Source organism: Pelodiscus sinensis, chromosome 8 (assembly GCF_052426305.1).
Source record: "Pelodiscus sinensis isolate ZL-2025 chromosome 8, ASM5242630v1, whole genome shotgun sequence".
NCBI classification, from domain to species: domain Eukaryota; kingdom Metazoa; phylum Chordata; order Testudines; family Trionychidae; genus Pelodiscus; species Pelodiscus sinensis.
Genome location: NC_143059.1, coordinates 35,682,615 through 35,707,970, shown reverse-complemented (window position 1 = coordinate 35,707,970; position 25,356 = coordinate 35,682,615). Strand labels below are relative to the sequence as shown.

Here is a 25,356-nt window from a genome sequence, read left to right as displayed (position 1 = left end):
TCAAACTAGGGGGCTAGTGTAGACATACCCTCTGAGCTTTCAGGTTTATTAAAGATCTATTTTCTGAAGACTGAGTTAAAATTTCACAAATACCAAGAAAAATCAGCAGTACAATGTTGATTGAGTCTGATGGACTTTAGCTTTAAAAAACTTATTGCCAGCTTATAATAAACTGGTGGCAAAAGATCCCTGGGTTTTTCTGTCTACTATGAGATAAGTTTGATAATGCTCTGTCAGTATAAGCAGGAATTGTTACACGTAATTGCCAAATTGTCTCTGTACTTCATTTGTACAGTATTTCAGATTATTAAATTCATTTTTCTTTAAAATCAGATCAAATACACCTCGAAACTCCTTTCACCATTGAGGAGGTTCTAACTTAAGAATCAACTAGTGACAATAGTTGCGGGAACAATCTAAAGTAGGAATGCAACAAGGAGAAGGGGAACGAAAACCCATGTACAAGGGACAACAGAGCCTGAAGCAGCAGCAAGAAATCCAGCAGCATGCTGGGAGTGGGCCTAGCCCAGTGCCTGAGGCTCTGATTTTGGCTGCAGCTTCTGAGGGACCCACCAGCCCCCACACCACCCAGGCAACGAAGGACTGAGATGCTCAGCACCAGGATTACAAATCAGTTTAAATGAAAATGGTTTTCTCTCTTTTTGCAAAGTTCCTAGAACACTACATTAAACTTCCATCCAACTTCAAGGTGATGGGCTTTTTTAATGTTTTGTTGTTGTTTTTGTTTGTTTGTTGTTTTTGGAGCGGAATAGAGGAGGTTAAATAATCAAACTTAAAAAAAACCCACAACAACTTTACAACTTGCAGAGAGTGATACAAAGAGCCTCAGATCCAAGTGTTATTAATGTGACAGAAACTTTCTTACATAACAGTACATTAGTGTTATTTGCAACCATGTTAATTGTAAATAGAAACAAGTTTGGTCTCATTAATCTTTGGCATCCTTTCTGGCATAAGAGCACCCTTCAAAATGACAAATATTACAAGGATAGAGCCTGAAGCAAATATATAAAATGAAATCAATAACAGGGTTTACTTCAGCTCAGGCTTAAAGTTTATCTTAATTATCCATCAATGTGTTTTATGTACTGCTGCACTAGCTGTGTTGGTCCCAGGATCTTAGAATGACAAGGTGCATGATGTAATATCTTTTATTGGATTAACATCTGTTGGTGGGAGATGAAGCTTTCAAGTTTACACAGAGCTTTTTTCCAAGTCTGGGAAACTAACTCAGTGTTTAATTACAGCTAAATCTAAGATTTGAACAGACTGTTTAGCATATTTCACATATATTTCAAGGTACCATTCAATGTCAAGTGCCACCTCTTCAGACACAGGGAAAAAAGGAAGGGCAACAGGAAGCATCCAGGGAGGGGGTTGTCAGTGGGGATTACAGATTGTTGTAATAAGCCATAAAACCAGTGTGTCTAGTCAATCCATGATTTTTAATGCCTAGCAAAGAGTGATCACTTTGTTAAAAAAGGGTTTTACCCATAGGGGATGTGATGGTTTTATCCTTTATCATTTTCCTGGGTGAGTTTGTGAGAGAGCTTAGTGATTGTCTGATTTCACCCAGATAGCAGTGATTGGGCCTTTTTAGTGTGCTGGATGAGGTACAGAGCATGTTGTAATAGGCATGTGTAGGATTCATGGATTTTGAAAGGTGTATTAGAACATAAGAACGGCCATACTAGGTCAGACCAAAGTTCAATCTAACTCAGTATCCAGTCTTCCAACAGTGGCCAATGCCAAGTGCCCCAGAGGGAAGGAACAGAACAGTTAATCAGCAAATGATCTGTCCCCTGTCACCTATTCCCAATCAGAGACTAGGGGCATCATTCCTGCCCACTGTGGCTAATAGCCATTGATGGACCTACAGTTTGACTGTGTTAATCATTGTAGCAGTGGAGATATGTCTGCAGGTTTTCCACTGTTTGTTCTGGCAGAGTCTGGTGCTGCTTTGAGTTGATGTGTCCTGGTTCATGGGGAGCGAGCTTCTGATAAGGAGCTCTGACTTAGTTTCTCAAACCTGAAGGAGAGTGCTGTATAAGCTCGAAAACTTGTCTCTCCCTCACCAACGAAAGTAGGTCCAATAAAACACTCATCTTGTCTCACCGGTGTATTCTTATTTAAAAGGTTATTACCCAATGGTATAGCCTTTGTTATATTTCACAAGCCCTTTTAAAATGGTGACCCCTTACCATCTAGCACTTTAAATAGATTAAGATTTATACAGTCTTCTACATTGAAATATATTTAATGTCTATTTTTATAATATGAATATAAAATTTAACAAATTACCTTTTATTAAACTTAAAACACAGAACAACGTATAATCATTTAAATAAGTTTGTTCATATCTTGAAGATAACCTATAACACTTAGCAACATTTCTTTTAAGACTACCACTTTAGTGTAGGGAAAAAAAAGATGTTATGATTCTTCAGCTAAAGTGTCAATATTGATCCTAAAAATATGGAAGGCTTGATTCTGTCTCTATATTATGGCTAGTTTGAACTGCTTCACTGGCTGACCAAGCTGTATGAAGATCTTCCTACTGGAGAGGGACCAAAGAGGCATAATAGCGACTCCTTTGTTACCATGCTTTTTTGTGGAAGGGCAGCTCAGACAAAGAACTGGCTAGGACCAGTGACAAAGATAGATATCATCTCTAGATGGGTGGAGGAAATCCCATTTGCTCTCTCCCCAGCACTACTGTGCTTACCTCCCCCCTCCCCCAGACCCTCTCTCATTCCAGAGACTGATTCTGCCTCTACCCCACTGTGCTCTTACCCCCACCCATGCCTTGCTTCAGCTGGAGATCAATCCTCCCCCCACAATTCTCTTGTCCCTGACTCCTCCCTCATTCCAGGTGGGGACTCATCCTCTCCCTCATGCTCTTGTCCCTGGCATACATCTTTAAATCTTCATTTTGATATGTTCAGAAAGTGGTATGAAAGAAAAAAGAACATCTCAATCACCAGCAAAGGCTTTTTTCAGCCATAAAGAAAACCAAATCCTGTACATAGTACATTCCCTCCCTCTTCATAAAAAGTGCAAAGCCTAGTGAGGCTTACAGGATCTGCTGATGAAGGGTTCTGGGGTTGGTAGATCCCCATCTCGACTGCCACGCTGTGCCGACAATCAGCTGATCAGCTCAGCGCGGCAGCAATTTTGATTTAAATGAAGCGGCGATTATTTAAATCACCGCTTCATTTCCCTTTGCCATCCTGCCTAATTTACATGGTTCCATCGACGGAGCCATGTAGTTTAGACACGCCTCTAGAGATAAATTTACAAGTGGCATTAGAGAACTTTAGAACCCTGCACTCAAGAAATGCAGAAATGGTGAACTGTGTGTATTTGGACTGTATATTTCATTTGAAAAAATATTCTTAAACTTTGTGTCAGTGAGATCTTGATGGGTTTTGTTTCAATTTAAAGAAGAAACTGTAATTATACAGAATATTAATTCAACTCTTGGAGGCCTGTTTTCCTGTGTATAATGAGGTTAAAAATGTAAATAATGGACATATAATGTATTATGTCTTCCGAGAACCCATTCTTAGGAGCAGACACTGTTAGGTAGGCATCAATGCATATTTTACAATTTATTTGGTATCACTATCTACATACAGAATGAAAGTACAGCAACACAAATTTATTATATAACTGGTTAGAGTGAATGATTCTCAGTACCCTATAAAATAAGCTACATAGTAACATTATTTATTCTCAACTTTTAAAAAAATATGTTTGTATTTTTGAAAATCCATGAAATATAACTTACTTTTGGAAGGGACACGTAGATTAGATCGAACCACTTGTAGGGAGTCTGCTTGTACCCGAAGTTTATAGCTTTTCACACTTTCGTAGTCAAGAGGCTTTTTAATGAAGATAACACCTGTTCTGTTATTGATGGCGAAAACATCTGTAATGCAGCAAACATAAAACTAGTCACTTTCTAAAGACTGTAAATGATGATAGGATATTTCATTAAACCTTTAAGACTAAGTATTTCCAATCTTGTAAAGACCTTGGTCATTCCTGTGTCCTAGTTCAGAGGTTGAGGAATCTAAAACTTTCACCACCCTTAGGCCTCCAGTGTTCCTGGCCCCCACAGTGCTCTTTGTTTCCATGATCAACTGCTGATCTGGGTACTGGAATTAGGCACTGGCACAGCAAATTTTAGGGCAAGCTGCAAAAGTTATTTAGATATATAACCTCTTCCTGCATCTGAGAGAAGGTTAATACCGTTTTCCCCCAAATAACTTTAGTGTCGTTTTGTTTACAGTTTTTAAGATCAAGCATGGTGAGTGCCTGAGAATGAGGTAAGCTTGAGACTACATGTTTACCTCTTTCTTTAAATACCAGATTTAGTCAACACACCACATAGAGTTAGACAACACGTCACATAATACGTAGGGTTCTGTCATGACTGAAATCTACAGTATATTAAAACAAATCAGTTTTCTCTGTAAGTAGGACAGTATCACCAGGGCAGCTGAAAGACCTGTTGATAGCAATCAGTTACAGACTAGACATTCCTATTGGTCACTCTAGAAGGGCCAGGGCACTGTATGGACAGAAAAAAGGTATAAGCGTGCAGTTAACTCAACATCTGCAGTTATCTGTTTGAAGATCATTGACAAGTCAGAAGAAGAGGCATGGGTTCATCTCAGGCAAGAAAATGGTCCACAACAAGGAGTGAAGCTGCAGCAGGCTAGTATGAACTGACTCAAGTTATGTGGAGTCTTTTTGCAAACAGTTCTGTTACAATCAGCTAAAACAAGTACAAAATATGTTATCGCAAATTTCCCTCTATGATTTATGAAAGTAGGGTAGTGGAGGCTAGAGCAGCTTCTGCTACTTGGCCATGGTGGGGAGCCAGGATTTAGCACTAACTGTTTTATTTATATATGCCACATTCTGAAATTGTTTTAGTTCAATTAGCATATTGTACATTAATCTGTGACTTCACTGAGATACTCTTACTTACCATCTTCATTTCCTGAAACAATTGAATATATAATGGTCTGATTCAAGGCAGCAGCAGTTACAACAGCAATCAGAGTTCCCTTGGGTGCACCTTCACTCACTGGCGGGGGTCTGCAAATCAGACAGAAGGATATCATTTTCTTACACTTATGTATTCACACATTTATTCTCTAAATTAGCATTTGTCCCCACTTATTAGGTTGCCACAGCAGGATGACAATTGGGATCTGGATTAACATGACAAAGTTTAATCCTTGGAGCAATATTGACTGTCTACTGGAAATGAAGATAGCTAGCATGTGAAATATGACAATGTGAGGCTATAACACATCCCGAAGGTATAAGGAAGGGAAAAATAGGGGATAAAGATAACAGGAGCCAAGAATATTCATCACCTGGTAAAAAGCAAGCAATAGTTATAAGCAAAAAAGCCACTTTATAGAGCTATGCGCTGCTAAATAAAAATGACATCTGCTAGAAACACGTAGGGGAAAGGTCCTACATTAGAAACTTTATATACATCAAGATGATTTGTGTGAAATCCACTGCAGTTAGACCTCAATTCAGCAAGGCATTTAAGCATGCATAAAAACTGATGAGTAGTCCTAGTGAAGTCAAGGGAAAAGGTCAGGTAATTAAAATTATACATGTGAATACTGTGCCCCCCTTTCCACATCCACAGTTTAAAAATCATCAGTGGAGAATTCACCACATCTCTTAGTAAGTTGTTCCAATGGTTAGTTACCATCTCTGTTAAAAATATATGCTTTATGTCCAGTCTGAATTTGTTTAGTTTCAAATTTCAGCCATTGAATAATGTTAAACATTTCTCTTCTAGATAGAAGAGCCCATTACTAAATATACTTATATAGTATCTTTAATGTTTATTACTCTCTTTGTTAAGATAAATCTATCAAATCTATCACTGTACGACATTATTTCTAATCATTCTTGTGACTCATCTCTGAACCCTCTCCCATGTATCGACTTCTTCCTTGAATTGTGGGCCTCAAATCTGGAAACAGTATTTCAGCAGCCATCAGCCCAGTGCCAAACACAGAGGTAAAATAACCTCTTTACTTCTACTAAAGATTCCCTTGTTTATGCATCTTATTATCAAATTATCTTTTTTGGCCACAATGTCACATTTGAGCATGTGGTCAGCTGATTATTCTACACTCCTCCACCACACAACAAATCTCTCTGAGGCTCTTCTTCCCAGGATGGACTCCACTAACCTGCAAGTATGACCTACGTTCGTTGTTCATGGATGAATACATTTGCAGTTAGCCACATTAAAACACCTGGGCTGTGTCTACACTGGTGCGATCTTGCACCAGAGCTATGCAAATGAGGCTAAGTGTGGAATATTGCTGAGCCGCATTTGCATATCTAATGAGCCGCCATTTTTGCAGAAGAGGCTCTTGCGCCAGAAGGAGCTGTCTACACTGCCCCTTCTTGTGAAAGAAAAACCCTCTTGCACAATGCCGCTATTCCCGAAAATAATCAGCATAGCAGCATTGTGCAAGAGGGTTTTTCTTGCGCAAGAAGGGGCAGTGTAGACAGCTCCTTCTGACGCAAGAGCCTCTTCTGCAAAATGGCGGCTCATTAGATATGCAAACGAGGCTCGGTGATATTCCATGCTTAGCCTCGTTTGCATAGCTATGGCGCAAGATCGCGCCAGTATAGACATAGCCATATTGTTTGCTTGCATCCAGCTCACAAGATGAGCCTGATCACTCTAAATGACCTGTGAACTTCATTATCTATCACTTCCCTAATTTGTTTGTGAGATGCATACTTTATTGGTGGTGGATTTTGTGTTTTCTTTCATGTCATTTACAAAAATGATAGAGTAAGGGTAGAACAGATCCCAGTGGGAACTAGTTGAAAAAAATCCCTTCTTGATGATAGTTTTCAGTTTACAGTTACATTTTGAGACTTGTCAGTTAGGTAGCTGAAGAATAAAATATAAGAATGCCTATAGTGGGTCAGACCAAAGGTCCATCTAGCTCAGTATCCTGCCTTCCAACAGTGGACAATGCTCAAGAAGTAATGAACAGAACTGCTAATCACCAAGGGTATGTCTACACTACCCTCCTAGTTCGAACTAGGAGGGTAATGTAGGCATACCGCACTTGCAAATGAAGCCCGGGATTTGAATTTCCCGGGCTTCATTTGCATAAGTGGGGAGCCGCCATTTTTAAAACCCCGCTGGTTCAAACCCCGTGCAGTGCGGCTACACGGGGCTCGAACTAGGTAGTTTGAACTAGGCTTCCTATTCCGAACTACCGGTACACCTCATTCCTCATTCCACGAGGTGTACCGGTAGTTCGGAATAGGAAGCCTAGTTCAAACTACCTAGTTCGAGCCCCGTGTAGCCGCGCTGCATGGGGTTCGAACCAGCGGGGTTTTAAAAATGGCGGCCTCCCGCTTATGCAAATGAAGCCCGGGAAATTCAAATCCTGGGCTTCATTTGCAAGTGCGGTATGCCTACATTACCCTCCTAGTTCGAACTAGGAGGGTAGTGTAGACATATCCCAAGTCACTTATTCCCAGCTTCTGGCAAACAGAGGTTAGGGACACCATCTCTGGGTAATAACCAATTATGGAGCTAACCTCCAGGACTTAATCTAGTTCTTTTTTGAACCTTAGTTTTATTCTTGGCCTTCATAACATCCTCTGGCAAAGAGTTCCACAGGTTATCTGTGCTTTGTTTGAATAACTATTTCCTCTTGCTTCTTTTAAACTTGCTGCCTGTTAATTTATTGTCCCCTAGTTCTTGAGTTATGAGGAGTAAATAGCATTTCCTTGTTTACTTTCTCTGTACCAGTCAGAATTTTATAGACATCAATCTTAACCCCCTCTTAGTTATTTCATTTCTTTGCTGAAAATTCTTACTAATTTATCTTCATACAGAAGCTGCTCCATACCCCTAATCACTTTTGTTGCCTTTTTCTGAACTCTTTCCAATGCCAGGCTATCTTTTTGGAGGTGGGGTGACGGCATCTGCATGTAGTATTGAAGATGTCGGTGTACCATGGATTTATGTAGCACCAATATGATATTTTCTGTCTTATTATTTATGTCTTTGTTAATGATTCCCAACATTGTCTGCTTTTTTGACTGCCACTGTACACTGAGGCTACGTCTACAATAAAGCTATTCTGCGCCTTAAGAGCAAGCCCGTTGTATCAAAATATAATGGGCTCGCTATTCTGACATCCCTGTAAATCTCGTTGAATGGGGGATAAGGGACGTTTAAGAATAGCACTTTATTTCAAAATAAGACTGAAATAAGATGCACAATTTGCATAGTGCACATTGTGTAGCTTATTTCGAGGTGAGTGTGCTGTATAGATGCACCCAGAGTGGATGTTTTCAGAGAACTATCCACAATGATGCTGAGATTTCTTTCTTCAGCGGTAACAACCAATTTAGACCCCCTCACTTTATATGTATAGTTGGGATTATGTTTTCCAATGTGCATTACTTTGCATTTGTCAACATGGCCCCACCGGTTGTTTAGCAGGCTTCGTGCTTCTCATGTATTTAAAATTTCTTTGCTATTACTTTTTCAACCTTGGGCTAGCTTTTTCAGCCTTCCTAATTATATTTTTACACTTCATTTGCCAGAGTTTATGCTCTTTTCACACTAGAATTTAACTCCCACATTTTAAAAGATGCCTTTTTGCCACTTGCTTCTTTTTTAAAAACTTTGTTGTTAAATAAAGAAGCTTACATTTTGAGCATCTCTTTGGCCAGTCTTCTTTATGTAAGTTTAATTATTCTTTTGTTTTTTAAATGATATTCTACCAACAGATGGGCTTATGGCCTTGAAACTCTTAGAAATTAGCAAATCATATCCAGACAGCTCATTTTACTGTATGTAATTAAATAGCTATCTCCTGGTATGAAGTAAATACTATTCCACTCTCAGATGTCTCACTGTCTAAATGTTAGGACATTTAGTACATTATCTCTATAATGAGTGTCATGAGTAATACTTTTCTGAAAAACAATGTGGCTATACAATCTCTAGAAAAACCCTCCTCACCCAATCACAAGAATAATAGGATCATTTTGACAACAACTGATATGTGCCACAGAGCTTCCTTCCCCAATACATGTAAAGGAGGAAGCAATGGGTAATTATCCTTCACTTCCAACAAATGAATCAGTGCTAATGTAATTTAAATAGCTCCCTTCAACAAATGTAAAGTAAGATACTGCTAGTAAATTCAGCAACAACTTTCAATTATTTGTTAAAGGAAAATATATGATAATAATCACTCTGAACAATGGTGAATAAAGTGGCAATGTCAGAAGGCCAGGCCACAAGTCATGTGCCTCAATTTGCTCTTTTAGCTTCTATAAGTTAGTCCTGAGTCAGATTTTACATTCCATAATTCCATATTCATTAATTAATATTAGCAACAGATTTCATTAATTAATAACCAATAAACCAATAGTCCCTGGCTTCATTTTCCTCCTCACTGGAGTCTTTTTCTTCTTGTAGCCTCCTCCCATCAGTAAATGACCAGCAGTCCCTATCGTTTGACAGCAGGACTACTCAGCTTTGGAAGCTCCAGGGGCCACAATGATAGTCACAGTACATGCCAAGGGCCACAACTTTAGTGTGGTTGCATATACATGCAAATATATATGCAAATATATGCAAATAGTTTCTTTCATACTGACGGGCATGAATACAAAAATTAAGGCAAGACTACACAACACACAGGCCCTGTTAGTCAGTTCTGCTGATATTAATAAAATGCAATATTTTCCTGATTTCCATCCATCTGACAGCACTTTTAATGAGCAATGACTGTCCAGGAATTTAACTACTAAAACACATATCATCCAATGACCATTATATTGACTACGTTTTTGTTTTGGCTCCCAGCTGTGTGTTGAGCACTGCGTAAGCCCAAACTGCATCGTGGGCCACAAACACATGGACTTCGGGCCACATGCAGCCCACAGGCCACGTGCTGAGTAAACATGGTCTGACAGAATTGGCTGCCCCAACCATCATCCACATTTGGGTTCAATTTTTTGTTCTGCTATTCCTTTTTGTAAAGTGTATCTCTCAGTTAATTTCTTCCTCCTCCCCATCTCTCCTATTCTGGCTGTATATTCTTCTTCTTACTCCCTTCCTAGGAATCAAGCTAAAACTGTAGGTGTGTCTAGCCAAGAGGAAGATGCCAGTTCTTTTCCTCCCCACTATATCCCTTCTTCAAGGACTCTGACCATTTTTTCTGGGCTTTTACTGTCAACTCCCAAATCCTCATTCAGGGCTCATCCACAAAGAGGCTTATTCTACATCCTGGAGTTTCCTCCAGCATGCAACAGCCACAGGGTTTCTCTGGATCTGGAAACAACTTCCTCTCCTCACTGTGTCAACTTCCTCTTTATACTGTTCTAGTTGTTTCTTTCCAACTCAGCTGCTCCATTTCTAATTAGCTAAAGGATGTGAGCTGGTGGGCCCCAGGTATTCTCCATGGGAGCCTCATGGGTCATTTGGGACCTGACCTTTCCTGAAGGGCCACTGGCAATAGGCAACAGCAGATATTTTTTCATTCATATACAGATGTTGATATTTGGATATCTAATTCAATATTTTCCTTTCTAGTCTCACACTATTTATTATACTTATAAGATACAGACAGATAAAAAACTTGGCTATTTACATTTAGGCTCTTAAATAAAAGTAAAAAACAACAAATGGTCTGGTAGCACTTTATAGACTAACAAAACATGTAGATGGTATCATTCATTGGCTTCCATGGGCACAGCCCACTTCTTCAGATGACCGGAGTTATGAGTTTGGGATATGAAAACTCGAAATAAATAGGAGAGGGGAAGGATAGCTGTTGTCTACAATTAATATAGTATTAGTTTCAGATGATATTGTGTCAAAAATTCTCCTGTTTTCAGAATAATCTTAGACGTTTTTAGACCACACCACATTCTCTGTTCAAAGCTGTAGAGGGATTGAAAATTTCACTCTTTAATAGAACTCTGTTTGAAAACTTGACTACTGAAGTCTGACCATTGCTTAGCAAGTTACTGATATGCCAACAATTTGACCTTGATTTCAGACTTACAATATGCATATTTTCATATGAGAAGGGATGTTAGTCAGAATTACAAATAGAGATATTAAATATATAAAACTCATCTAAAAATCTCACCTAGCAAATTATTCTTCTCTTCCACCACCACCAGACTATTGAGTTTGTGCAAGCTTGTACTAGTTGAAAATGAGAAGGCAAATGAGGAACCAAGACCACAGCTCATCATGCTAAGAGGTGTATTGAAAAATAAGCACTGTGGTATCATTTGCAGTCTCTCCACTTATGTTTAGTCCTACAATTATTTTTTACTTTTGAGGAAGAGTACAGAAATTAAATTCTTTATAATGGGACATTTTACTAAATCTCTAAAACTAGATTTGTATAATTATTATAAATGTGCATTTTAAGGTTGATCTTAGTGACATGGCAAGAAAGCAATCAAACCAATTTTGATATAGCTGATTTAATGTGTTCATCCAGGGGTGGCAGGTACCATAGGTGGGGAAAGGCATTGCCTTCTCAAACCACTAGCCTGGTCCCAATCACACTCTGCTGCCAGAATGCCCACTGTAGGCATTCTGGGGGCAGAGTGTTGCGGCCCCCCAGTGACTGCCCTTCCCATGCTCTTGGCTGTGGATCGGTGTCCTTCTCTCTTCCCGTGCTCCAGGGCCAGGAGGCTAGGACTGCCTGCTGCCTACTCTCTCTCCCTGTGCTCTGGGGCCAGGGAGAATGGAGCCACTGGTGCTTCAGGGATGCTGGGGTGCATGTGTGCCCTCCCGGCCGCCTCCCCCCACCCCAGTGGGTGGTGGAGCAGGGAGGCAGTTTGGCTCCCATGGGGGGTGGGGCCTCAGTGGAAAGGGCCTTCACCAACTGTCCATGTGTTCATCAAATGTAGTTAGTGAGGAAATTGAAATCTTTTTGATGTTACATTAGATTAGACTCTTTTATTCCTCTCTTTCTTCAAACTGCATACAATTGAAATCTGTGAAGACAAGATTTCTTATATAAAAACTTGGTTCCAACTTGCACATTTTAGTGCTTTAACCCCTGCAAAACACCAACAAAGACACAGTGTTGTAAATTCCATTCTAATATTGCTGAATTCAACGGATTGATGAATCAATACCAATTGGGAAGCTGCTTTTGCATTCAATATGAGAGAATTTGAAGGAAGTGGAGACATAACCAAGGGAATTCACGTTCTTTTAACCTTCCAGTAATTGCACCTCATTGATTTCATTTCCTTGATTTAACTAAGGTAATCAAGTGCACAGGACAATACATCAGTTCAATTAAAACATACAGTTGGTCCCTTAAGAACCTTTTGCTGAACTACAGATAAGTGAATTGGTAAAGGCAGAATATCTCAATAGATAACATATTGTTTTTTGCCCTGTACTTCATCTATAATGAGATAGGTTTTTAGAGATATATACATCATTTTCCATATTTAAGACTAAAATGTACAGTAGCAGCATTGTTTTCACTTGGGAAATATATTCAGTGTGAAATTAATTTGGCAATAGGGAGAGGTATCTTTATTCACTAATTAAAATTATTTAGAAATAAAAAGAAAATTATTTATTAGAGGGATAATAAACAACACTAGTTATGGTCCATGAGCTTGTCTAAGCCACTTGATCTGAAGTATAGAAAACAAATGAAATAGTAGAAGGGAAAAAATGGTCATGTGGCTAAATCACCTGATTAAGATTCAGATCAGATGGCTTTTACTTTTAGCGGTCACATACTTTCTGGCAGTAGATCCTCAAAAGTATTTAGGCACATAATTCCCATTGAAATCAATGGGAGATAATAATTAACTTTGGGAATTCCTTCCTGTAACCTTCCTTCTGAAGAGAGCATGAAAACTTTAAATTTCTCTTAGCAGTTTGGCTGTGCAGTCTTAGGCATGTGTATACACACAACCTTTCTAGGACACAGGAATCAGTTCATGGTCTTAAAGGTTTAATTTTTATTAAGAAAAATAAGAAAACACGTTGGTAAAACATTGCTTGGTTGCTACGTATTATAGAAAAACTGAAAAAATAAAAGGATTAAAAACATAGAGATGTGCTTCCCTAGGATTCCATTTGTAAAATGTAACAAAGTGGTTACTTGTGCTTCCCATAGGGAAGTCCAACAAACCCCCAAAATAGAGAAAATAACCTGATCATGTCTGATTAAATATTCCCTGTTCTACTCACATATCAGTAGTTCCAAAATTTAGTCCTTCCTTAGGCATGGGTGTCACTGAATTCTCCATTCCTGAATCCATAGATTATTTAATATCCTCTAAGGCTCTGCTCTGGCCACACAATAGGAACAGGAAGGGCCACTGTTCCCAATTCAAAAGCCTACACTGTTTCCATTGGCTCTCCTGGCATCCTGCCAAGTCATTTCCTCCTTCCCTAGCATTCCTGGGGATTCTTTAGCATTCACTGCCTATGGTTTTAACCCTTAGAGGAAAGGCAATTAGGGTTAGGTCTAAAGAGTTAAAACTACTATTAATGTAATGTTCAGAAAATGGTGTTTAACCCCCCTCTCATTCACCACATCATGTCATAAATTTTGGGTTCATGTGATAAACTAATGACATACCATAAGTATTTTTTTATAACTGCATTTATCACATACTTCAGCCATTTTACCAGCAATTCAATACTTCTAAATGCCTCCCAAATGTCTTTCTGGGATATATTCTGACAATATAAACATTCAGGCTATTTCAAACAACTGTCACTTAAAGAAGGGAAAACAAAAATCTGCTATAGAATTGTTTGCTTCATTCACAAATAAACAGAATTTTTTGAAATTATAGTCATGTAAGGTGCAAGGTGAATAACACAGTAGTAGTAATCTGATTTTCTACCTCCAAAGTCATTGTAGCTCTATTCAAGGGGTTAGATCTTTTACCAAGTCAAAAACATTTTGTTTTGAGACCCTTCTGGGTTCGGGTCAACTCTCTACCAGATTCCCAGTCAGGTGTAAAGAAACAAAAGGTCTTTTACTAAACTGTCATCCCCTTAGACTGGACAGCACCTGTAGCAGAGTTACTCAATATTAGCAAATAAATTGCTGGTGAGAAATTACACAATAGTCCCACTTCAGGCCTCCCACCCCTTGGGGAAGTTCTGGCAGGCAGACAGATCTCAAGCCATTCCTTTCTCTCAGGCTATGTCTACACTCCAGGGTTTTTTTGGGATACCTCTGGTATCCCAGAAAAACTCCGCTGCATCCAGGGAATGCATCTGCTCTTCCGCTTTTTTTTGTGGAAGAGCAGACACACTCTTTCAGAAATCCTGTCTTTTTCCTCCAATGAATCATAGAATCATAGAATAATAGGACTGGAAGGGACCTCGAGAGGTCATCGAGTCCAGCCCCCCGCCCTCAAGGCAGGATCAAGCTCCGTCTACACCATCCCTGACAGATGTCTATCTAACCTGTTCTTAAATATCTCCAGAGAGGGAGATTCCACCACCTCCCTTGGCAATTTATTCCAATATTTGACCACCCTGACAGTTAGGAATTTTTTCCTAATGTCCAATCTAAACCTCCCCTGCTGCACTTTAAGCCCATTACTCCTTGTCCTGTTCTCAGAAACCAAGAGGAACAAATTTTCGCCTTCCTCCTTGTGACACCCTTTTAGATATTTGAAAACCCCCTTAATCTTCTTTTTTCCAAACTAAACAAGCCCAGTTCATGAAGCCTGGCTTCATAGGTCATGTTCTCTAGACCTTTAATCATTCTTGTCGCTCTTCTCTGTACCCTTTCCAATTTCTCCACATCTTTCTTGAAATGTGGCGCCCAGAACTGGACACAGTACTCCAGCTGAGGCCTAACTAGTGCAGAGTAGAGCGGCAGAATGACTTCACGAGTTTTGCTTACAACACACCTGTTGATACAACCTAGAATCATATTTGCTTTTTTTGCAACAGCATCACACTGTTGACTCATATTCATCTTGTGGTCCACTATGACCCCTAGATCCCTTTCCGCCATGCTCCTTCCTAGACAGTCGCTTCCCATCTTGTATGTATGGAACTGATTGTTCCTTCCTAAGTGGAGCACTTTGCATTTCTCTTTATTAAACCTCATCCTGTTTACCTCTGACCATTTCTCTAACTTGCTAAGGTCATTTTGAATTATGTCCCTATCCTCCAAAGAAGTTGCAACCCCACCCAGTTTGGTATCATCTGCAAACTTAATAAGAGTACTCTCTATCCCAATATCTACATCATTGATGAAGATATTGAACAGTACGGGTCCCAAAACAGACCCTTGAGGAACTCCACTTGTTATCCCTTTCCAGCAGGATTTAGAACCGTTAACAACAACTCTCTGACTACGGTTATCCAGCCAATTATGCACCCACCTTATCGTGGCCCTATCTAAGTTATATTTGCCTAGTTTATCAATAAGAATATCATGCGAGACCGTATCAAATGCCTTACTAAAGTCTAGGTATATGACATCCACCGCTTCTCCCTTATCCACAAGGCTCGTTATCTTATCAAAGAAAGCTATCAGATTAGTTTGACATGACTTGTTCTTCACAAACCCATGCTGGCTATTCCCTATCACTTTATTACTTTCCAAGTGTTTGCATACGATTTCCTTAATTACCTGCTCCATTATCTTCCCTGGGACAGACGTTAAACTGACCGGTCTATAATTTCCTGGGTTGTTCTTATTCCCCTTTTTATAGATGGGCACAATATTTGCCCTTTTCCAGTCTTCTGGAATCTCCCCTGTCTGCCATGATTTTTCAAAGATCATAGCTAAAGGCTCAGATACCTCCTCTATCAGCTCCTTGAGTATCCTGGGATGCATTTCATCAGGACCTGGTGACTTGCTGACATCTAACTTTCCTAAGTGATTTTTAACTTGTTCTTTGTGTATCCTATCTTCTAAACTTACCCTCTCTCTGCTTGTATTCACTACGTTAGGCACACCTCCAGACTTCTCGGTGAAGACCGAAACAAAGAAGTCATTGAGCATCTCCGCCATTTCCAAGTTCCCTGTTACTGCTTCTCCCTCCTCACTAAGCAGTGGGCCTACCCTGTCCTTGGTCTTCCTCTTGCTTTTAATGTATTTATAAAAGGTCTTCTTGTTTCCCTTTATGCCTGTAGCTAGTTTGATCTCATTTTGTGCCTTTGCCTTTCTAATCTTGCCCCTGCATTCCCGTGTTGCTTGCCTATATTCATCCTTTGTTAGTTGTCCTAGTTTCCATTTTTTATATGACTCCTTTTTTATTTTGAGATCATGCAAGATCTCCTTGTTAAGCCAAGCTGGTCTTTTGCCATATTTTCTATCTTTCCTACACAGCGGAATTGTTTGCTTTTGGGCCCTTAACAACGTCCCTTTGAAATACTTCCAACTCTCCTCAGTTGTTTTTCCCTTCAGTCTTGCTTCCCACGGGACCTTACCTACAAGTTCTCTGAGCTTATCAAAATCTGCCTTCCTGAAATCCATAACCTCAATTGTGCTGGTCTCCCTTCTACCTTTCCTTAAGATCATGAACTCTATTATTTCGTGATCACTGTCCCCTATACTGTCTTCCACTTTCAAGTTCTCAACTAGTTCCTCCCTATTTGTTAAAACCAAATCCAGAACAGCTTCTCCTCTGGTAGCTTTTTCAACCTTCTGAAACAGAAAGTTGTCTCCAATGCAGTCCAGAAACTTATTGGATAGCCTGTGCCTCGCTGTGTTAGTTTCCCAACATATGTCTGGATAGTTGAAGTCCCCCATCACCACCAAATCTTGGGCTTTGGATAGTTTTGTTAATTGTTTAAAAAAGGCCTCATCCACCTCTTCCACCTGGCTAGGTGGCCTGTAGTAGACTCCTAGCATGATATCACCCTCGTTTTTTACCCCTTGTAGCTTAACCCAGAGACTCTCTACACAGCTATCTCCTACGTTCATCTCCACTTCAGTCCAAGTGTGTACATTTTTAATATACATTTTTAATATACAATGAGGAAGAAGGGCTCTTCTGAAGGAGGCAGTTTTTCCAAAATTTGGCCCAATGTAGATGGGCCAAATTTCGGAAAAGCCTCTTCCGAAAAAACTATTGGACAGCAATTTGCGTACCTTTTTCTGATAGATCCCTGTAGTGTAGACATAGCCTCAGATTTAGTGATAAAGAGCTGATCTCTAACCCCTCCCTCCAAACCTGGTGGCACCTGTTGTAGGTTTAGCAGGGGGAAGCTGATGGAGCCCATGGTAATCATTAACTCTTCCTGGCTGGTGTAGGTCAATATACCCAATAACAGCCACTCTATAGGAACAAAACAACCTTAAAATTGGCAAGTATAGAAATCCTTTACTTTGCCTGGGAAGAGGAAGAATTCCACTACTGGTGTAAAGTTAACGATTGAGGCTGTAATGCTTTGAGACCCGATGCAGGGTCATGAGAAGGCTCTTAGTTCTGAATGAACACTGACAAAAGCATAGCTAGAAACCAGTCTGGTTCACCTGTGTATTAGCATTGTTATAATGGTTAAACAGATAAGAAAGTATTTAGTACTTAGGGCTGATGAAATGCTTGTAAGATGCTGCATGCAATGATTTCACTTATAACATGTATAGCCCATGGTATAAAATTAAGTTAGTGTATACATTGTAAATTTCTTAGCATGAACTGATTGAACAGGAGAAAAGTCTTCTCTAATGCAAATGGCTGGCTACCTAGAGAAGATGTAAGGTACTTCCCAAGAAGGACTTTGAAACCAAAAGGTCATTGTGAAAGAAAGAACAAAGATTTTGTTAACTGCATTCCTCACTGCCTATATTCATTCCATCAGTTTGGACTCTGGCTGGGAAGAAGGAGATAAAAATCCCTGACAAGGAGAAACTAGGTTATTTTTTCTGATTGGAGACAAAAGTGACAAGAGTCGCTAAGAATAAGCAAAAGACCCCCAGCTGTTTTGCCTTGGTTAGCCTTGATGTATATATAAAACTTGCACACCGTATCAGTTATTATCATTGTTCAGAAGCTATGACACTATCTCATTTGTGTATGTTTACCTGTTTTTGCCTTGTAAAAAACCCTCATACTTTTTATTGTACTCATAATAGACATAAAAAACTTGGCTATTTACATATAGGCTCTTAAATAAAAGTAGGCATTCAGTAGAATTTCATTTGGATCACTAGGGGCTCATGTAGACTACAGGGAATGGTCGAAAGAAGATATGCAAATTCAGTGGGAATTTGCATATCTTCTTCTGATTGCACTTTCAAAAGCTCTGCTTTTGAAAGTGAAAGTAATTAAGATGCGGCTTTTTCAGAACCCCCCCCCTTTGTTGAATCCTCCTCTCTCGAAAACCCACGTAAACCTCCTTTTTTGAGGAAAAGCGGCTTTTCGAGGATGGAGGCAGTTTGATGAAAAAGACACATCTTAATTATTTTCACTTTTGATCGGAAGAAGTGTGATCCCGTGGAATTTGCATATCCTCTTTCAACCATTCTGTGTAGTCTAGATACGTCCTAGATGCTCAGCATTTCTAAAAATTACAAACCCTTAGCTCTTGGGAGAGTTTAGATGGGAGGGGAAAGGAGAGTTGTGAACACATTTAGTATTTGGACCTTTGTAGTGTTTGTTTCATGATGTACTGCTGAGAAAACAAAAGACAGCTCAGTAAACTGTGCTTGTCTCAAATAAAAAAAAAGATCAAATTAGAAAAAATTGGATTAAAAAAAATAAAGGAAGATGTTTAAAGGAGTTTTCAAATTGTAAATTGCATATTTTGAATGTGCTGTATTTGGGTTGCCATTACATGTTCTAGATCTCCTTGCTTCTCTCTTAGGAAGGTATCAAATCTCTGTTAGGCATAACATCTAATAGGGTTTTTTTAATTAGAAGAGTGAAATTTTATGATTTTCTCATGCCCTTATTTTGCCTTCTTTCTATTTCTCCATGGTAGATTGTCTAGGATAGTAATCCTGTTTTTCAGTTTGTCTGCCACCCAATGCACTGTGAAATTACCATGAAATTTTTCTATCCCCAAAAGCATGGGCATAAGATTTGATCAAAATTAAGTTGAAGAGCTGCAAAACCCAAAATAAATGGAAAAAATTAACCATAACATTGAAGTGCAATAGTTTGCACATATTTTGTATCATACAAATGGATATTTAGCCAGCAGTACATTCTTGGCTTTGTTTGGTTTACAAAAGTCTAACTATCTTAGTAATAAATATTCATATCTTTAAAAAAAAACACTTCTACATAATGAAATAACATCCTTAACCTGATAAGTTTAAAACATTTTATCAGAAAGTTAACTTCATTATCCTATTCCCATCCCTCTCAGGTGGCTCATATATCCTCTCTCATTGCTACTGTTAACTACTGCCAACTATATTTTAGTTTATATTATTCTCTCTTTATATGCAATGTCTTTCATGTTTGCATGTACTGTATCCCTCTCTACAAAACATCTTGTCTATTTTGCTGAAAAATGCTTCACTGAAAAATGCTTTATAATTATTTGCAGGAAAGATGTTATTTAAAACATAAAATGACTTGAATTAATGTAGTCTTCTGTTGGAAGATCCTTTCTATTCAAACCATCATTGTGCCTCAAATAAGATAAGCCAACCAACAATGTTTTAAGGAAAATATGTTTTTTTAAAAAACTGTCAGCTAACTCTAGCAGTGAATTACTTGACTGTGCATTTGGATTTTTTTTTTAAACTAGAAAAGCTGCAGAAGGTTTGTTATATATTCTGACTGAAGTAGTAAAATAGAAATAAAGAAAAGTCAGGCAGTAAATCTAGTAACTGCTTCTGTTTCAATTTCTTCCTTCTACATTTAATTGAATTCCCACTCACTCAGTTCTGCAGACATAATTTTGTTAATTGGAAAAAAGAGAAAGGGATATAATTTAATTTTAGAGCAAATAATTAGATAATTTTTTAAAGCTTTTAGAACTTAGCACATGCAATTCATAGAGTTTCAGGTCAGAAGTAACCAGGAGATCATCTAATCTGACCTCATAGGGTATGTCTACACTTGCACGCTAGTTCGAACTAGGGATGCAAATGTAGGCATTCAAAATAGTCAATGAAGTGGGGATTTAAATATCCCGCACTTTGTTAGCATGATCTCACCGGCGTGTTACTCCGATCAACATCTGTTTCAAAAGTGAAAGTGTGCACTGGGGTGCCTTAGTTCGAATCAAACCCCTAGATTTGAACTAATGTTACTCCTCATTTTTAGTGTAGACATATCCATATATACTACAGGCCAGCACACAGGAGCTTCACATGAACTCCAACTACTGAAATTAGATCAAAGCATTACAACTCTCAGGATCCTAAAACATTGCCTCTCAACTAATGTGCTATGGAATGGTGCCATCAACAGTGAATAGGTGTGCCTTCAGGCACAGAATTTTGGAAAATAACTTGTGAGAAAAAATATGCTCTTCTGTTTTACACGGTGTCAGACCAAAATTCTGCTTTTTTTCACTGTTGCTCTTTGAGAGTAAACCATACAAATCTTTAATTGAAGTGTGTCTTTGACTAGAAAAAGGTTGAGAAGCACAGGCCTAAACTATCATGTACCACAGGCAGAGAATAGGAGGGACCAAGGTACACTGATGCCTGAGGCCTCCACAATGGAAGGGAACTGATTAAATGAGATATAACCAGATAATCCTGGTAAATGACTTGGATCCTATACTACATAGGAAGCCAAACCACACCCAAGATTACTGCCAATCTGATTTTTGGGAAAATTCATTCCTGACCCCACATGTGGGGACAGGTAAACCCTGGGCATGTGAGCAAGAACCATTCAGCTAGGCACATCAGAGAAAGAATGCTTGGTGCCATCAGTTCTTATTACATCACTGACATACATTGCTATTTTGCCAGCTTACCTTTCTTCTTCTCTCTCTCCTAAACACTCTCTACTTTTTAATATCTGTATCCCAGTTGAGAATGTTATTTCACCATGATCCTGTAATTCTTACAATATTCTGTTTGATTTTCTGCACCAAAAGTTCCAGTTTCTCCATTTTATTGCCCAAACTAGGTGTATTTATATACAGGCATCTCAATTATTTCCTTCAGATCTCATCCAGTTTTCTGTGAAACTGAATTAGCCATAGCCTTTCGACTAAAAATAAGATCTACCTGATTAGTGCTTCGGTCAATAGTTTTACTTTCTTGCCTGTTGCCGTCCATACTTCCATCTTCTGGTATTCAATTATCCCTTTCTATATCTTCATTTATCTGATTTCCCCCCTCCTTTTTACTGAAGCTGAATATAGATATTATCTGAGTCTCTGTCTTCTCTCCCCCCACCCCCATTTCCTGCTTTAAAGCCCTTCTTATCTATCATGCTAAGATTGATTCAAGAAAGGTAATACCCAAATAGATTCCATCTGTTGAGAAGAATATTCTTTTTTTGTGAATGCCTTCCCAAAACTGGCTATCCACAAACATTCCTTATAGTAGCAGCCCTAGATCTGTTGATCTTCATTATCAATCATGAAGAAATATTCTCCAAGGCTCAGAAATATTCTGTTGAAAAGCATCCAAGTGGCCTTCTTTTTAAGTATTTTACCCAGTCTCTCACAATCATCTTTAATCCATTCCAGTGGAAATTAAACAGCATCATTAATCCTAATATTTGGCAGAGTCAGTGGATTTTCCCTCAGCACTATCAAGATACTTTTCAACCTCATGTCCAATCTTATATCCCAACTCCTGGCTGACAGCATGCTCTTCTATTCTCTGGATCTGTCTGGTGCCAGGTCTGTTGATTCTTCTTACTATGGCTTTCCCAGTCACACAGAGCTGTCTCTTCTGGCATCAATATGAATGTCTTACATTGTCTCTCACATCTTCTGGGATATCATTTTTATTTTTCCTTGTCTCTAGTTCCTGACCAAAGGCTCAGAGTCTGTGGATACATTGGGGCTGGAGCACTCATGGAAAAATTAGTGGGTGCTTAGCTAGCCACCTTAGCTAGGTCCTTTATGGAACATATGGAAGACATAGCTCCTTCCTTCAAAGCATCTCTCACCAGCTGGCAGCCCCAACAATCAACTCGTCTCCATCTCTCCCAGTGCATACTGAATACCACAATCAGCTGTTTTACAGTGAGCAAGAGGCTATGGGAGGGAGATGAGGCAGGGACAGAATACACTCAAGGCAGGGGAAAGGAAGAGGTGGGAAATGTAGGGTGGAGATAAGAACTTGGAGGAAAGGGAGAGCGGGGATGAGACCTGGGATAGAGGTGGGAAGAGGGAGGATGGCAGTAGTGGTTTGGGGGCAGGGGCTGTAGTGAACAGAGTTTTATAATGTATTATGTACTGTGCTTAATGGGTAGTGTGAGAATTAATGTTAAACAGCTATAACTCTGCTGGCCGCTAACCTTCTCTGGTTAGTAGGGAGGAACAGTCTTAGGCCCTTAATAAAGATGCATCAGGCAAACTGCTTGTGTCTGTATCTGATGTCAAAGGAGAAATAGATCAGAAGGATCCTTGTGATTCAGCATGATCATACTGTTGTTCTTAGGAGCAATTAGAATTAGACTGTGTTATAAAGAAAATATAATGAATGACTAAAAGTTTGTACTAATACAAAATTTGTATTGGAAACAGATTGATACCTTTTGTATGGACAATTGCAAGCCTTTGTCCTCATGTGAATAAACAATTATTTTATTGTTTATTGGGAAGGGGGTGTAAATGAGTTTTGGAATGTGTTTGGAAAGATAACAACTTAAAGGCCCAGCAGGTTCAGAGTTCAGATGGTTGAAGGAGGAGGAGAGGAGCTGAAAGTCTCAGGGGTGCCAAAGTGCCATCAATTGGACCCAATATAAAACAGATCATGCAGGACATATGCCTTGCAATTAAGAGCAAGCACATATTTTAGATAAACACTTGGAAGGAAGCACCAACACACCGATGTCAGATGACAAAGCAAAATGACTTCCAGATAAACAAATGTTAAAACAAAACTGATGGTGATTGTTCAAAAGCTGACAAAGCAAAATGTATAGACCTGAATGGGAGAAATGTCCTCTAAAAGATTGGGAGTCTTGCAAGAATCTCCGAGTCTCATCTTGTCAAAATCGGAGCACTGGTTTGGAACAAGAGAAGTCCTTACTCCTCCCCTTGCATTTAACTCACCTGGACAGTGAGCTAATGTGAGCAACTGGTAACTTCAAGGAAAAACAAGACAGGGTTGGTTTGTGTCTTTTGTGTGTGTGTGTGAATGTGTGAATATGCATATAACCGAATAATGTTACATTGTCAGTATATGTGGTGTTTTGCCTTATCCCCCTAAAAAGATTCTGTGAAATTCTTTCAAGTATAACAGGATTGGTAGGGATGGGCTCTGGGCCAGAATAGAACCCTCTGGTTCTGGAGGAAGCCTGTGTCCTCAGCAATCCAGGGACTGACTGAATAGGAAGGCAGCAGTACCTTGGACAGCTCAGTGTGTAAGGTGGCCTGAAGACCAGATATGGTGAGCTATGGTAGATTGCAGGACCCTGGACAGGGTGCAGTAGGAATTTGAGATAATATATGGAGATATACCATCTCATAGAGCTGGAAGGGACCTTGAAAGGTCATGAAGTCCAGTCCCCTGCCCTCACAACAGGGCCAAGTTCCATTCCTGACAGATTTGCCCCAGGTCCCTAAATTACCCCCTCAGGGATTAAACTCACAACCCTGGGTTTAGCTGGCCAATGCGCAAAGCACTGAGCTATCCCTCCCCCCCAATAGAGAAGGGGTGGACAAGATAAGGTCTTCAGGGTGGATCCAGCCTACCAAGCCTTTTGATCCAACCTGTGGCTGCTCTTCTGTTCCCCCATACCCACGCCAATCAAGACCTGGGAATGGGGAAGCACACAAAGTCTCCTTTTCCCGGCAGGGGTGCGCAGCACCAGAAGGAACAGGCAGCTAGGAATCACGTGCCATTGGCAGGGCAGAGGTGGGGGGCCAGAGACTTTGAATGCTCCCATGCTCTCAGGCCCTGATTTGAGTCTCCTCTTCTTGCTAGGGGGTGCAGCGCTTAGCAGGAACCACCAGCTGTTCAAGACAGCTGGCGGTTCTCTCTAGGCACCACATGTCCCTGGCAGGGTGGGGACAAAGACTTCACATGCTCCCCCATCCCTGGCCAATTAGAGCCTAGAGGCAGGGGAGCACTCAAAGTCTCCTTCCTCTGCCAGGGGTGGGCCACACCTAGAGGGAATAGTCCCCTTCTTCCCAAGGCCCCACTCCTTATTATACCCAAAGCCCTACCTCTTTGGGGGTGGCCTGCAACCACTTCCAAAATTTGTGAAGTGGCCTGCCTTCAAAAATTATTGCCCATCCCTGAGATAGAGTCCTGAAAGAGGGAGGGGACAGAACAGACTCTCAAGGAAGTGGCCCAGGGAGTACATAGCAATGGACAATCATTACACTTAGCAGGCAACTGCTATTTACAAGGTCCCTGTGCTGGGACCCAGAGGAGTGGGTGGGTCTGGGTTGCCTCCAGAACTCCAGTAGCTATCCAAGGTTGTAGGAAAGAAGCTTGGTCCCTGGTGACTGAAAAGAAAGGGCATTTAGGATACCCTCTGCTTCCAGAGCCAGTCAGGGGAGCAGGAGCTTGTGGACACATGTCCTTTGCCAGAAGGGGGCACATCAGAGAAGGTGAGCCCTTTACAGTTACTCAACGCAATTTTATCACTAGTAGCTGATCACTTTTGCTGTCATGTCCTTGTGGTCACATTCATCCATGGATCACCATCCTCTTCCAGCAGCTCTCTGCTCAGATCTGTTGGTTTGTCAGACATATGTAAATACTGAATTATCAATATTTCCCTCTCCTCTTCAAACCCCATCTGAATTCCATTGTCATCTCCAGCTGCATCTCCAAACCTTGGATCTTCTTTGTCATGAATTCCATCAGGTGACATTTCATGCACAAATAGCTTCCATCCACTCAAGGATAATGCACATCCTACAGCTTCTGCATCTTATCTTCTTTGTATCCTTTCCTCCTCATTTCACTTCTAGTGCTGCCTTATTAGCTTTCATTAATTTCACTTCCAAGTCCCTACTCCTAGAGAAAAAGAGAGGACACAAATCCCCACTAACTCCCACCTACAAACTTCCACAGAAATTCTGCCGCTAGCTGCCAACTGTTCACTGTTCCAATATTCACTACTGACTGGCTTTTAAACTTAGCCAAGAGAGATCAGGACTGTCCGCTCATTAGCGATATCAGCAAGCACCAGAACAGACTG

The 25,356-nt window shown here is 40.0% G+C and overlaps 1 protein-coding gene across 11 annotated transcripts in view; it reads right to left on the bottom strand.

Annotated features, from left to right (window-relative positions):
* PCDH15 (protocadherin related 15) overlaps positions 1-25,356 on the bottom strand; it is a 1,468,744-nt gene that overhangs the window by 128,333 nt on the left and 1,315,055 nt on the right. For all 11 annotated transcript variants that reach the window (XM_075935032.2, XM_075935036.2, XM_075935034.2 and 8 more), the window contains 2 exons: positions 5,021-5,130; positions 3,812-3,952 (listed from right to left, as the gene is read on the bottom strand). In XM_075935032.2, the coding sequence (XP_075791147.2) occupies positions 3,812-3,952; positions 5,021-5,130 (251 nt within the window). The remainder of the gene's footprint in view (positions 1-3,811; positions 3,953-5,020; positions 5,131-25,356) is intronic.